This window comes from Colossoma macropomum, unplaced genomic scaffold (genome assembly GCF_904425465.1).
Source record: "Colossoma macropomum unplaced genomic scaffold, Colossoma_macropomum, whole genome shotgun sequence".
Taxonomy (NCBI): domain Eukaryota; kingdom Metazoa; phylum Chordata; class Actinopteri; order Characiformes; family Serrasalmidae; genus Colossoma; species Colossoma macropomum.
Genome location: NW_023494792.1, coordinates 2,921,457 through 2,936,016, shown reverse-complemented (window position 1 = coordinate 2,936,016; position 14,560 = coordinate 2,921,457). Strand labels below are relative to the sequence as shown.

The 14,560-nt window shown below is 41.9% G+C and overlaps 1 protein-coding gene across 1 annotated transcript in view; it reads right to left on the bottom strand.

Annotated features, from left to right (window-relative positions):
- Window positions 1–12,848, bottom strand: part of stox2b (storkhead box 2b) — a 56,271-nt gene extending 43,423 nt beyond the window's left edge. The window contains exon 1 of the mRNA XM_036575580.1: window positions 10,847–12,848. Within this exon, the coding sequence (XP_036431473.1) occupies window positions 10,847–11,024 (178 nt within the window). The 5' untranslated portion in view covers window positions 11,025–12,848. The remainder of the gene's footprint in view (window positions 1–10,846) is intronic.
- Window positions 12,849–14,560: the final 1,712 nt, after the last annotated feature.

The following is a 14,560-nucleotide window of genomic DNA, read 5'->3' as shown; positions in this document are numbered from 1 at the left end:
TTTGGTGGTTTGCTCATGCATTATGTTGGCTCACGAGAGGAGCTTTAAGAACAGAGAAGAGAGCGAACAGAGTGAGAATGAGAGGCAGAAGAGAGAAAAATGCAGTGACAATAACAGTGGGTGAGTGACAGAGAGAGTAAGTGAGCAACAGAGAGAGAGAGAGGGGGAGAAAAAGAATGGTCCAGAAAAATGTCTTCAACTGAATCCAAACCGGAGACGGACACTGAAACGTTGTGAATGACCAGCGGCCAAGGATTCAGGCACAGCCAACCAATCAGAGAGCCTGACAATGGGTTCCTGTGGACAGCAGCCAGTTCCTCTCTGTGAGAGTTTGGTTATGAGGCAGAGTTTTGTTCTGTGGACGCCAATCTCACTGTACAGTATCATCACCAGTAATAGCAGTTTCGCACATGCAGGTCCAAATTACCTTCAGTGTAACTGTAGAAGTTAATTCAGCTGGGATAGATTTACTGTGTGGTAAGCCAGTGATTTCCAATCCTGGTCCTGGAGAACTCCTGTCCTGCACATTTTAGTGTTTTCCTGCTTTAACACATCCAGTCTAACTCAAGAAGGGCTTTCCTTTAATGCAGATATTTTACTGTCTTTGTTCAATTAAATAAATTCCCCTATGTTCTTTAATAGCTAACTGTGAAGAGTGTAAAACAAATAATATCTTTGTATGTATGATGTGTTTTACCCTTCTTCTGTGAAGAAACGGTCATTTTATGAGCATTGATTTTTGTATTTTTGTCCACTGAACCCAACGGCTGGTGGTCATTATGTGGTGGTAGAGAGCTCAACAATGGCTGAAACAGAGTACAGTACAGAGAGACCACATGTCAAACTTTTTAAGCTTGTTTGCAGTGAAATCCAGATACAGTCACTAAGTCGAAGGTTTGAGCTAACAGGGGTGTCACAATGCATCATGACATTGTGATATTGCAATGCAAGAAATGTGGCCACGTGCACTGTGGAGAAGGGATATTCCATTAATTATGCCATCTGATGCAACTGCAATGTTTGAACACCAAAATTTGCTAATGATCTGCACCAACAACTGCATGACTGCATGAGGCTGCATGACTATCACTTTTATCAAGTTGTCTAGTCGTCATTACCACATTAAAAAAAAAAAAAACGTAAAAAATGCTGCGGATGTCTGTAAAGAGTGTTTTGTTAATAGCTTGCTAATAGGGACTGGGGCCAGCGGCAGAGGTGCAAGATGGGCACTGCTGGAGTATTTTTTTTTTTTTGTTTTTTAGCAAGTTTCAGTCTCAAGCACTTTGCCCCCATAAGTACACAGACTGTGTGATGTAAACTGCATGCTAAAATCACCACAGCTCTCAGAATCCCACCTCTCACTGATAATTTAAATTGGCTGTGGTCCATGCACTGCCCAATGGAAAACAAAGCTAAACGTAAGCTAACAGAAGTATGTAGATGTGGATAAGTGATGACTACTGTTACAGGCCTATCAGAGTAACAGTGAGAAATAAATCCACGAAAATCAGTCTCTGTTACCAGTGAAAACCAGGGACTACTGTTGGCAGTGCATCACAGCGAAAAATGAGAGTTAAATCTATGAACATCAATGACTACCGTTAGAAGTTAAGGTAACGATACTGCTGTGTCTGATCCACTCGTACCAGCGTGACACACACTAACACACCACCACCACGTCAGTGTTACTGCAGTGCTGAGAATGACCCACCACCCAAACAGTACCTGCTCTGTGAGGGTCCATGGGGGTCCTGACCACTGAAGAACAGGGTAAAAGGGGGCTAACAAAGTATGCAGAGAAATAGATGGACTTCAGTCTGTAATGGTAGATATATACAGTATACTATATAGTAAGTGCAGCTGATCAAATGGACAATGAGTGTACAAACAAGGAGGTGGTCATGTTATGCCTGATATATATATATATATATATATATATATATATATATATATATATATATATATATATATGTTGTTACAAATTTAACACAAAAATGAGTTTCTGCACCAGCAAAAATGTGTTATGGTAATAAAAATATACGTCCACAAAAAAAAAATCCTTAATCAAAGCCACTGATTAATGATGACAGCTTAGCTAGCTCTATAACATGAGCTGCACGGACAGACTTTAGGTCGGGGTGCACACTCATGTTAATTGTCTGGCTTAGTAGTGCAACCACCAAACTGTGCTGGTCACCGGCCCCCCTGCTTTAGTGCATCCCATGAGCATACAGCAATAACAGCCACGGAGTGTCCAAATGTAAATATGGCTACATTTGTACGTTTTGTGTTGTGGTGTTTTCAGCAGCAAAGTAAACAAAAGCTTTTATACAAATGTACTGGAGTCAAAGTATTAATTTTCATCTCAGTTCACAGGACAATTTCTTTTGAAGTAAAATACAAAGACTGCCAAAATCAACTTCAGTATAGCAGCTAAGTATTTCTACTGTGTTACCACACACCACTGGTTGGATCAGATACCAGAATATGGAGAGCAGGGCTAAAACAGGACCAGGGTTGGGAAACACTGTACTAAGCAAATGGCCTGTCATCAGCAGACAAAACGATTTGATGACTAAAAGCAGAGAAACACACACAGCTTTCCATTCGCGACATTGTTATGACTGTCATTTGAAGTCAGACGCGGCCTTAAGCTTGTTTAACATGGAGCAGACAGTAATGGGGTTAGAATTACACGTGTGTCGTGTCAGTCTCGTGTCAAGTCTTGCCCTAAAATGTGCAAACGCTCTGATGGATTTGAGATCCACAAAGCTCCCGCGATTACGACATCTTTCTCCCCAACTGAACACAGGTGAAAGCATTTCGCTCACCTGATGAAACTCAATTATTTGCACAGATGCAGGCAAAGATAAAGCACAATTTGTTTAGCATAGCCCAGGAGAAATGTACTTCACACACGCAACTGTGCCCGAGCGCTACACGCCATCAGGCCCAGGCAGGCTGCTGTTAATGCTCGGGGTTGCTCTTCAATTCGTAAAACGTCTCTGCTGCATATCACTGAAACCGCAAAGTATTTATGGGTGAGGCTCTGTCTTCAATGGGTGATTTATTGTGCATAGAAAAACGAGCAAAGTAATTTATTATTAACATGAATTTATGCATCTGTCATCAGCTTGCAGAAACAAGCTTTAGAAGTTGCAGAACTTTAAGCTCATCTGTGTTAGGGTGGAACAATATTGTGAACAAAGTCACATTGTGATATTCTATCACAATAAATATAGCAATTTTTAAACTTAATTAAAAAAAAAAAGTAAAAAAATGTTACCAGATAAACTATTCCCAAATGAAGCGAATTATCACTCTAGCAATTAAAACGGTGTGTTTAGAGGCAGAATTAAGGCAGCAGTTCAATATTCTAGTTTGGCTAATATGCTGTGGACAAAATGAGTGATGCACCAAAATGAAAACTGACCCAAAACTGAAATTCACAACACAATGGACTGAAAATGAAAATTAAACGAGATTTTTTGCCTTTTTATTTATATTTTTGAATTAAATATCATTTTAGAACTGACAACTGTCCTTCAATAGAACAAGACAGAGTTAATAATTACAGTAGAGTCCTAGACATGAATGAGCAGATGGTCATCCAAAGCAATAAACTTCATTATTATTTAGTTACACTTTGCACTTGCTATTAAAACTGTAGTGGACAAGTTTTTGAGCACTGTAACCTTCTTGATACTCGACATGAACAGTGATTACAAATCGCTCATCTAATGTCCCTTGTAGAAACGGTGAAATAGTTCCACATGACCAATATTTGTACTGTTGATCTGCTGCTGCTCAAATTGTGAAGGCATCTGTGTGACCGGTGCAGGAGAGCAAAGGAATCAAGAAAGCATTTTTAATCACAATTTCTAATTTTCAGTGGCACTGAATTCTTTTTGTTGTAGGCTTATTTAAGCTCTGTTTCTATTTCAGTTAAAATTTTTGCCTTTTCTTGTCTTTCAATGGCCTAAATTTGAGTGCATTCCTAGACAAAATGCCCAATATTCTAATTAAATTGCCACATACTAGCGAATGTGGTGTAACGTCCAATGTAATTAAAACACATTGCTGAACCACTGATGAGATGCAGCAATGAATTGGCCTGTATTATTTTGACCAAAACTGTTCACGTTTGTTGGATCATGTGAATATCTCAATTCATCCGAACATCCAAAGAACACTGGGTGATTGACCAGATGCTCATAGCATACAATACAGCATTTAATAATAGATTAGAGACTCATTTGCGTGTTGGAATCTTCTGCAATAACAAAATTGTAAAGGCAAAGTACTTCAATAGTACTGAGTATTGAAAAATTAACTTATTACTTATCAGTGTTGGTGAGCTAATAAGCATCCTTTTTCCCGAATCTAGGCTGCTGACCGACTGTCTAAATTACAAATCATATGCATGTTACTCCTGCTACTCGCATTCATTTCTGATTTAAGCCACATCTGCTTATCGTTTGTGATTCAGAAAGAAGGTATCGCAAAAGTACTGTTCAGGCATGAGTATCGAATAAGGTATCATTATCGATATCAATATCAAAAAAACTATGAGACTGTGTTTGCTCATGTTTCTGAGAGTACAATTCCATGGAATCCAGGAATCTCCTTAAAGTGCTGTATGATTCATTTTACTATCCCTGCCTTTCTTCACAAACCTTTCTCTGCTCTACCAAAGACGTGCTGCTTACTGTCGGAAATTAATGATACATTCTAGATCTGTACACTCGCTTTCTCTCCCTCACACACAAATACACCCAGGCACACACAATTTTCCTAATGGAGCTGGGCCCCTCTCCAAAAAGCCCCTGTCTGTATAATTTTCTGCTGTGTGATAGCCAGGTGAGATAACACAAGCCCAAAAACTTGATGAACAGAGAATGAAAACCCCGATGTAACTGTTATACGTCCACACTGGAACGCTCTTTGTCTGCTAGAATAGCACAGTGGAGACCAGGGCCTTCAGATGTTGAAAGGTACACCCCGACACTCTGGAGGAACGGAGCCAAAAGAAGCCAGTCAAAACAATTATGTAGAAAATCTAAAGCTCCACTTCATCAGGCTGCAGCTGCAAGTTATCAACCTGGTTGGAAACCCCAGTACACTTCACATTAATACAGAGATTCTGGTCTCCACAGCTGCCCAAATCACTGAGGCCTGCATTCCAAGAAGTGTCCTACCATGAAGAACGTTTTAAGCCACTGTCACTTTGAATACTGGATAATACAAAAAATGTCCAACCTGCCTCCCTGTGATATATTACCCAGTTTAATTCCAGTCTTCACCGTGCCTGTTACAGATCTACTGCCGAGCATAGTTTATTCCAACCTCCACCCTGCCTGTTACAGATCTTCTGCCCAGCACAGTTTAATTCCAACCCTTACTCTGCTGGTCATCTAATTCCAACCCTTACTCTGCTGGTGATCTGCTGCCCAGCACAGTTTAATTCCAACCCTTACTCTGCTGGTCATCTAATTCCAACCCTTACTCTGCTGGTGATCTACTGCCCAGCACAGTTTAATTCCAACCCTTACTCTGCTGGTGATCTACTGCCCAGCACAGTTTAATTCGAACCCTTACTCTGCTGGTGATCTGCTGCCCAGCACAGCTTAAGTCCAGCCCTTACCCTACTGGTGATCTACTGCCCAGCACAGTTTAATTCCAACCCTTACTCTGCTGGTGATCTACTGCCCAGCACAGTTTAAGTCCAGCCCTTACCCTGCCTGCTATAGATTTACTGCCCAGCACAGTTTCATTCCAACCCTCATTCAGCCTGCTATAGATTTGGGTCATTCTACAGAAACGTCCATTTTTGCGTCCCTAGTGCTCACAGATATATTACAGTTAAAAAACATGTTAGGATTACAATTTATTTGTATATTTGAAATAACACAATGTTATTTTAACAATTACACCTTCTTGAGCCTCAATTTAGCAATATTGTTTTTTAAATAAATTATTTAGAATTCTGTGCACCACAACAGTGCTTGTCCCCACAGTCATGTGTAAAAAACATTTTTCTGCAATTTTAACATTAAATGACATACAGAAAACAAATGCCAATTAAATATTATAAAATATATAATGAAAGTTGTGGTACTCGGGAGTCGTGTCACTGGTGTTACCGCATAACAAAAAATCTCTTATTTTGAGATAAAATCAGACTGATGACATCACTCGACTTCCTTTTACCGGTTATCTGAAGATCTATGAAAAAAAAGCACATGGTGAGTCCACTGAGTCTTTTCAGTTATCAGATATTTTCTCATTTAGCTCATGATTTCATGTGAAGCTTTTAGCGGAAGTCACTGGTGCGTCCAACTTTATTCTTAGACAATTGTGAAAAAATAGAATACAAATGGATTAAATTACATATTTTAGTGGATATTCCATGACTGACGTTGATGTTCTGTAGCAGCCAACTGTAAAATGCAGTTTTCATTAAAAATGTCACTGGTTTCTTATGTGTGACACCAATGAGGACTGGTAAAACCAGTGACACGTGACACCTATGGAGGAACAGAAAAGTGGACACTTCTGTAGAATGACCCCCTCTACCGCTCTGAGCTAAATATTATATTAAAATAGTAACATCGTTGGTGGTGTAGTAAACTGACATGCTGTTTAGCATAGTGTGGTTAGAGAAGCAGACGCAGACGCAGAACTCATCCATCCCGCAATTGAGGAAAGAAAGAGAGAAGGACAGAGAGAAAAAGAGAGAGAGAAAGATACACAATTACAAGGCTGGAACGCCACTTTATCAACGTCACAAACAGAATACATTTACAATTAGACTCGATCAGACGTCGGACAATGTAGCTTGACTCTAGACTGTCCAGTCCAAAACCGGACGCCTGGCAGACCTAAACGTGACTCATGTACTGTTATGTATCATGTTATGTATCATCAAGTTGTTGACAATGCCCAGCCCTAGCAACAACCAAGCTGACCGGATGGTTGGGTTCTAGCAACTTCTCTGCTTCTCAGCTCTGACGGCTTTAGCCCCAACTCCACTCTTACACACCTGGTCCAGCTAATCAAGCCTTTTAGCATCATCTACACACTGGAGCCAGGTACATCCAATTAGAGGAGAAGTGAAATTAGGGTGAAGTATAAGACAAGAGTCGACAAGAAAAGGTGACTCAAATTTTCATAAAAAATGATGAAAGTTCATTAAAGTTTAAAACTCTACATTACATATTAAGGAGAACTTACAAGTCTTATAATAAGGCAATAAGCTTAATAAACTGAATTTTGGACAATTTTGGGCCAAAAAGTAAGAGAAAAGGAGAGGAACAGTAGAATTACGACAGATGAGACAAAGCACAGGATGGAGCTTAGCCTAGTTGCTGCTCCAGCGCTGCCCCAGAGGCTGCACTGTGTATCTCTAAACAATGCTGCTGATTGTGCTGCCTCTGCTTAATACTGTCAAAGCCAGGAACACCCCAGCAGGGAGCAGAGTAAAAGTCACAATCCGCAAGCTTACTCGACCGGCAACACGCCAAGGCCGCACGCGCAAACAACCACGTGAGCCAGTTCTGAGGGATTTATTACTACAAAGAATATGTGTCGTTATTAGAAACTGAACATTTGCACGGTTTTGTCTGAAGAGCTTTTGAAGAATAGAAAGATCCCAAGTCTTGTTATTCTCTATTTATGGGAATCACCTGGTTGCCAGCAGCAGAGTGGACCACTGTTTGTCATATTTCTTCAGGTTTGTGTTGGCTATTATGATTTCTCCATATTCAGAGTGAAAAAAAAGAAAGAAGTATAAACCATTCACCATCACGGTCTTTCTTTTCAAAATCAACAGTATATGTGCTCTCTTTATTGCAATACTGGCCTCAAGCCTACCTCATGCACATCCAACCATTTGATGGCCAATAACAAGTCCTTCAATGAGGAGTCACTCTTTTTCAGCAAGTATACAGCACTGTAAACACAAATTTCACAAGATCTATAAATCAGCAAAGGCTGCCTAAGCATTATACCAAACTGTACCTTCCAAAAACAATTCAACAGGAACAGGCCCGGTCCAGTCATTTACTCTCATGCTGGGCCAAATTCAACTCATTCTCCATAATGACCACATCATTTAACCTCTAACCCTTAGTGTTGCCAGGATACGTAAAGAGCCCTCAAACCAATGCCGGACTTGGCAGCTCCGACTGTGCTTCCATTCACCCTTTTTCTATGTGTTCCCTGAAGCCGAAAACACTCCAACGCTCCTTTTCTCTGCTTAAGTAAACTGACTGTAGCCGTTCTCATGCAGACCTGCATATATTTGAGCTGGACTTGTACCCCTACACTTGCCAAATAATGAGCTACAATTCACCCGCCGCAGACACTGGCCATGAACGACAAGTCAGAAACAAATTTCTGGCCCTGACGTGCGGTCCGCCGGAGAGTGGAAACTACAGCGCTCCTCGGGCTGTAAGATTTAGTTTAACCCTTAGACATTGAGAGTTATTACTTTAATTTTGTTATGTGAATCAAATGGAACTAAGTAAATATATATTTCGTTATATAGTAAGTTACACTGACATCTGTTGCATTCTGTATCAGCAGTCCATGCTTCAGACTTTTTTTATGTTTGTTTCAAAATAAAAGACAATACAAAAAACAGCAAAATGTACAATACGGCCTCCTTTTCTTAAATCAAGACTTTGCACAACAGTATCCTTTCATCAAATTTAAATCATAATAAAACATCAGCTCTTTTACTTACATACACAAATGTCAGATGGATGGAAAGGTTCGAATCTTCAATTACAAGAAAATTTCTTCATTGGTTTCAAAGAGCTACAAGTGAGAAATAATGTATGTAATATATAAACTATATATTGGTGCAATATAAAATATTGCTTTTGTTATCACCAGCAATAACTGCAAATTCGAAGGCTTTAAGCTAAAGTCTAGCAAAGTCAGTTTTGATATCAGTACGTCTTGCTGTACCATAGAAACCAAACCAGACATTAAACTGTACTCAATACTGAAGCTGGCATTGATCCATTGCAGTGTACTGGTATCGGGCTGCTGACAGCAGAAAATTCTTGACTGGAAATCGGACAGGAAAAAAAAAAAGCATGGTTCCAGTCCAATCCTGCCACAAATCTAGCCTGAATCTAAATCTAGCTCATGTAGTGTTTGAGTAGTGGCAGCATGCTCGCCTCTCTTTAGATGCTTAAGTGATGTGCATCACTTAAAAATAGTTCATTTTAAAGATTATTAGTTTGAGTATCTGTAGATGTTCAAGGTTTGAATTTCATTATAGGAAAAAAAAGTGGTCTCGTGCCATCTCTACCTAATACCCATATTTCCCCAATCTTTTTAGGCAGAAAGGGAGAGGACATAATGAGGAGTTCTGCTGGTACAGGAACAAAAGAATTTAATTTTAGAGCACTGGTCTGGCTTGTGGGTAACATGGGTACATGGATCTGGGCTTTGTCTGTGGTGAGGGTTAAATTGAGGCTAACAGGTACTGGAGGTGGGTATTAAAATTCAAACAAGTTTGTTCTATGTTGGAGAACAGGCCACAGTCTTCTACAGAAAAATGCACACAAATGAAACTGAAAGGTGTGCAGTGCAGGTAGTGTGAAACAACTATCCTTATCCTGGTCCTCTGCTAACACTATAATGTTTACTAAAGTACAGCAGTTGAGCTGCAATAGCTTAGAGATTGATCCAGCGCAGTCTGTTCGGTAATGTGTCGGCCTCCATATGAAAAGACAATTCAACACTTGTTTACAAGCAAACCATGCAAATGTCATTGGCTGATTTGCATGGACAAGTTTTCATATTTTGTTCCTGTCACACGGTGCAGCATTTCTGAATTTAAATAGCCTCCAGCCTCCTACAATATCTCACCACCAGATGCTGGGACTGAAAGAGGGACAGGCCTAAAAATAGGTGACCCCTATCTCTGATGTGGTCATCAAAAGCGCCTCCGGGCTTTTAGCAGAATGCCACTACTTTACACCAATTAATTACTCTGATGGTAGGACCAAATATAGGAAAGCAATGTAGTGAGTGACTAAAATAGACACAGATAAGCTACACTATAAAATAAACTACAGAACATGCTTCCAGAGCAAAGTAGTGACCCAAGCTTGTCAATGACCCTATGTGTAATATAATGGCTTAGATCACCGATATAGCAGTGTGACAAGTTTATTTACTACTTAAATCAATACATACGGTAATTAGTGGTGCTTATTGCATATCTTGCAGACACATATGATCTTACAGATGTATATCACTGTTGTCGGAAGAAAACCTTGTTTCTCCAAAAGGTAACTTTACAGGAAAAGGAAAAAACCTACCTTACTTTTAATGCAAGTCAATGGAACCAGACTTTTTTCTAAGTAATTTTGGGCTGTTTCTTTTGGTCCATTCTTCAAAAAAGGGCAACATGTATTTCCAAATTATGTCAAAAACTGAAAAACGACAAAAATGGAGATACGAGGTTTTCTTCCAACAGCAGTGATATGTAGAAAAATAATATCTTGTCAGCTGTGATCCTTTCCATTAATGGATGTGGTACAGGGAGGAGGTAAACTGTGCAGCAATGGATGGGCTACAGTCGTTAATTGTACACTTAGGAAGTGTACTTGCTTAAGTGATGTGCTACTTTTTATAAGGTGTACTTTATAAAATGGCTAACGAATTTAGATACAAGGTAAATGTACTACTAAAGTGGGACTTCAGTGTTAGCAAAGAAAATTTCTTGTATGTTTGTACTTGCCAAATAAAAGGATGCAGAAAAGAGCACACTATGCACATTTCCACTATTTTGCTCAAGCAGTACCATCCAGATGAGCAGACCTACCTGCTGCCATGTATATCCGGGGTGAGTGGGAGACTGAGTGGGAGATAAAGGGTTTGGCATAGTGTTTGTGAAGCCGGTAGTCCTTCTCGCTGCGAGAGCGGGTACGTTCTGAGGCCCGGTCCGAGAAGTCCGAGCTGGGCCAGGCCCGGCGCAAAGTGGTACTGCGCGTTTTCTTCATGGCTGAGCCAGGACAGAGCGGTCGCCCGCCGCCCCACTGCCTGCCTCCCAAATGCTACACAATCACACTCCCCACATGGCCAGCCCGAACACGAGCGCCGTTTTATCTCTCTCCGCTTTTCTTTTCTTCTGGCTCTCTGATGGTCCCGCATGCAGGGATATTCACACAAGCAATCAGCTGAACAGCAGATGCTAGGCTGCCTCAGTATCCATCAAGAACAATGCACTTGTCCACGTTGCCTGGATCAGTTGCTTGGAGATGTGTCCAGATAAGCAATACGTGCAAGATCTGTAATCCAGGCTTACGAGTACACAGCTTCATGTGCACAGAGAGGCACGCACATACACATCTCCACACATTCAGACCTCTTCAGCATGTGGATAGGAGGAGAAGAGATACGTAGGAGGATCAGGCAGGACAGATGAAGGGACCACGGAGGGAGGGAAGGGAGGGAAGGGGTGGTCCTGCTTTAGTTTGGGGGGTGCTGGAGGTGCAGAAGGGGGGCCGCGAGGGGGTCTTGCAGCGTGAGAGAACCCAGCTTTCAAACAATAGCTCAATTCAGCGGAGCTACGCTCCACTAGCGCAGAGCAGCCAACACAAAGGACCCCCCAAAAAACAAATTAGTCTTAAAAAAAAAAGAAAAGCTGAGGTGCTACTAAGGAGGTCCACGCCAGTTGTTGTGTCTTCAGTCTCAAAGTTCCTTCAACCATGAACAAACGACATCAAGATCGGAGCTGAAAGATCCATGCTCGGATTTCCCGTCCAGCCAGGAATGCCACGGTCCTTGGGGAAAAATCCAAAAGCTACATTCACCTACCGCTGCAAGTTGTTCTGGATAGGAGGGTCCAATAAATACATGAAGAGTCAGCACAACATCTACCCAGCACGACTCAAACCCCCATCAAAGGCTGTATAATGAACTCTTCACCTTGACACCACACTGTTCGGATACATTACGTTCTTGCAGGCAAGATCTGGAACATCCCCAAAGTGGTCCAAAGCATTGGTGACAGGAAGATAAACACTGCTCCACGTGTGCAAATGTGTTTCTGAGTGCGCTCAGCTGGACAGGACTTAAGTCACAGCCAGACGAAAGCTCTTCCCTACTACTGCCCACATACAAACTTAGTCATCAGTTGTCTTCTCTTTCTCCAGGCTGAGTCGTCTGGTTGAACTCCCCATTCACGGTGCGCATTCTTTCCTGCTCCAAAAACACACAAGCATGCATACTCCCCCCCCGCCACTATTCGCTCTCACTCACTCTTTTTAATGTAAGAGCGTGTGGAAGCCAGAGATGCTTGCAGAAAAGCTGCGTGGTGGTGTCAGACTCGCCAATCCAGTCAGGTAAAGCTTCTGCACCTCCAGGGTCCTGCTCCTGGCTGGCTCACTGCCCAGCCAATAGCAGCTCAGCACATTATTTACACACATACGGCCTGCCAGTGTGCAGCTGCTGGCTGCTCTCTGTTCGCATGGAGAGCAGACAGCAAGAAAAAGAAAGAAAATCCCTTGTCGGATCTCTCAAAAGATGGAGCGGATGCCACTAAATTCCCTTTTTCTCCTTCTCTTTTGTTCTTTTCTGTAGCCTCCCTTCTTCCTTCCACTTCCTCCACAAGGGGTCATCCACAAGTTCACGATTCCCGCCAGTTCCCCACAGTCCGAGAGGAAGCTGCTGCACAGAAAGTTCCTCTGGAATGCAATTAAAGAGATCCGTCCAGAGAACGAGGATACAGGGCACGGGCAGCAGGCGAAATGCTGCTGTATGGAGCTTGATCGTGCTCTCTCTCTGCCCTCCCTCCGTGTCTCTCCTGACTGGAGTGCATTCGTGCAGCTGCTCGAGTCCTCACAGCCAATCACTCTCTGACAGCAGCCTATCGGCTTAGAGCAAGCATGAGAGAGAGAGAGAGAGAGAGAGAGAGAGGGAGAGAGAGGGAGAGAGGGGGAAGGGGAGCCACTACTCCAGCCACACACTCGAACACATGCTGAATTATTTACTCAGAACTACACTGGGAATACACTAAGACAGCAGAGTACAGTGGCAGAAAGAAAGCATCTTCACAACATACAGGTATCTATTTACTTTCTCGTAACCTGTACTTTACCAGGTACGTCTTTGAGATTCCTTGAAAAATCCCAATCAAAGAACAACTATTCCGGCTTAAGAGTTAAAACCTGCCGGTGTGAAGCATGTGTGGTCATTTGAAAATATCTCGAATGCTAAATGCGCCTTTTATAGGTGTATTTTTCATGAGGGCCATGTGTGAGGTTTCTCAAATGAATCGTGATATAAATTTGTGGTTTTTAGGTAACCCTACTGGACCCTAAACCTCTCCCTCGCTTTCTTCCTGCAGCTGGTCATTAATCATGGGGAGAACTCCCTCACTCCAGCTTTCTGAGTGAGCAGCATGAAACTAATGTTTTCCCAATAAGCCAAGGGTCAAAGGCCATCGGCCTATAATAAAGCACACCTCCTCCATCTTCTTCTATCAGGCTCAAACTTGTGGTCCCAGTTCAGCACAAATCCTTCAAACTCTTGAGAACTTCTTCACAGGAGAACAATGCACTACAGGCACCCACGGGGCAGATGGATTAGGCCCCAAGATGTCCGCCGAAATTCAAAGTGACACTTTAAAAGGCAACTTCCTCTGCAATTAACACCGGAGTTGTCTTTGCTGAAAGGCCGCACCTTGAAGACCGCAAGTGACGATGTCAAGAGCAGAAAACAAAACTAGCTGTTCTTTATTTTCACGTTGCCCGAGAACGGGTTCTGCGTCACGTGTTGAGGGAAGCGGAAGGTCGGGTTATGATGTTTAGCAGACTCTGGGTGTTGCATTACACAGCCTCGTAATGGAACAGCGCGCAGTCACGGACGGGAAAAACCTGCTGTAGGTCAACGTCACTCACCTTAAGCTTCCTTGGCACTACAGTGCTATAGAACAGTCTGCACTTCGCAGAGCTCTTGGGCGATGTGGCTTATCTCTTTCCATGAGGCTGGACTGTTCATGGAAAACAACGAGGATGGGAAATTTAAAGGAATAGGTTGGCGAAAAATCTCATTTACACCATTTCCTTTTCCCTTTCCTCAAATGTAGTCAATCATCCAAAAACATTTTGTGTTCGAAATTTGCCATTTTAATGTTTTGCACTGGAGCTAAAAGGTTAATGTAGCTAACATCTAAAACTTATACTCTACCAATTACTACTGCACAAACTGCATGCTGAAATCACATTTCTGACACTACCAGGCTTTGTGTGGCAGAGACGCCACTGAAGTTTAGTACTTACACTCCCAGTGAACACAGTGTAAAATAAAAAAAATGGCATAAATGCTAACTGTATATTAAACATCCAGCAAAGTTTGATTAAAAAAACAAACGGATTGAAATATGATACAAACACAGCTTAAAAATCACTTAGCAGACCCATCTGAGAACTGTCTGGATGTGGTCCTAATGCTCTGATGAGCGTGCATCATTGAAGGTAAGGTTCTTATTCATTTTACCGCTGGATTCACATCCAGGGAATGCTGGAGTGGCCAG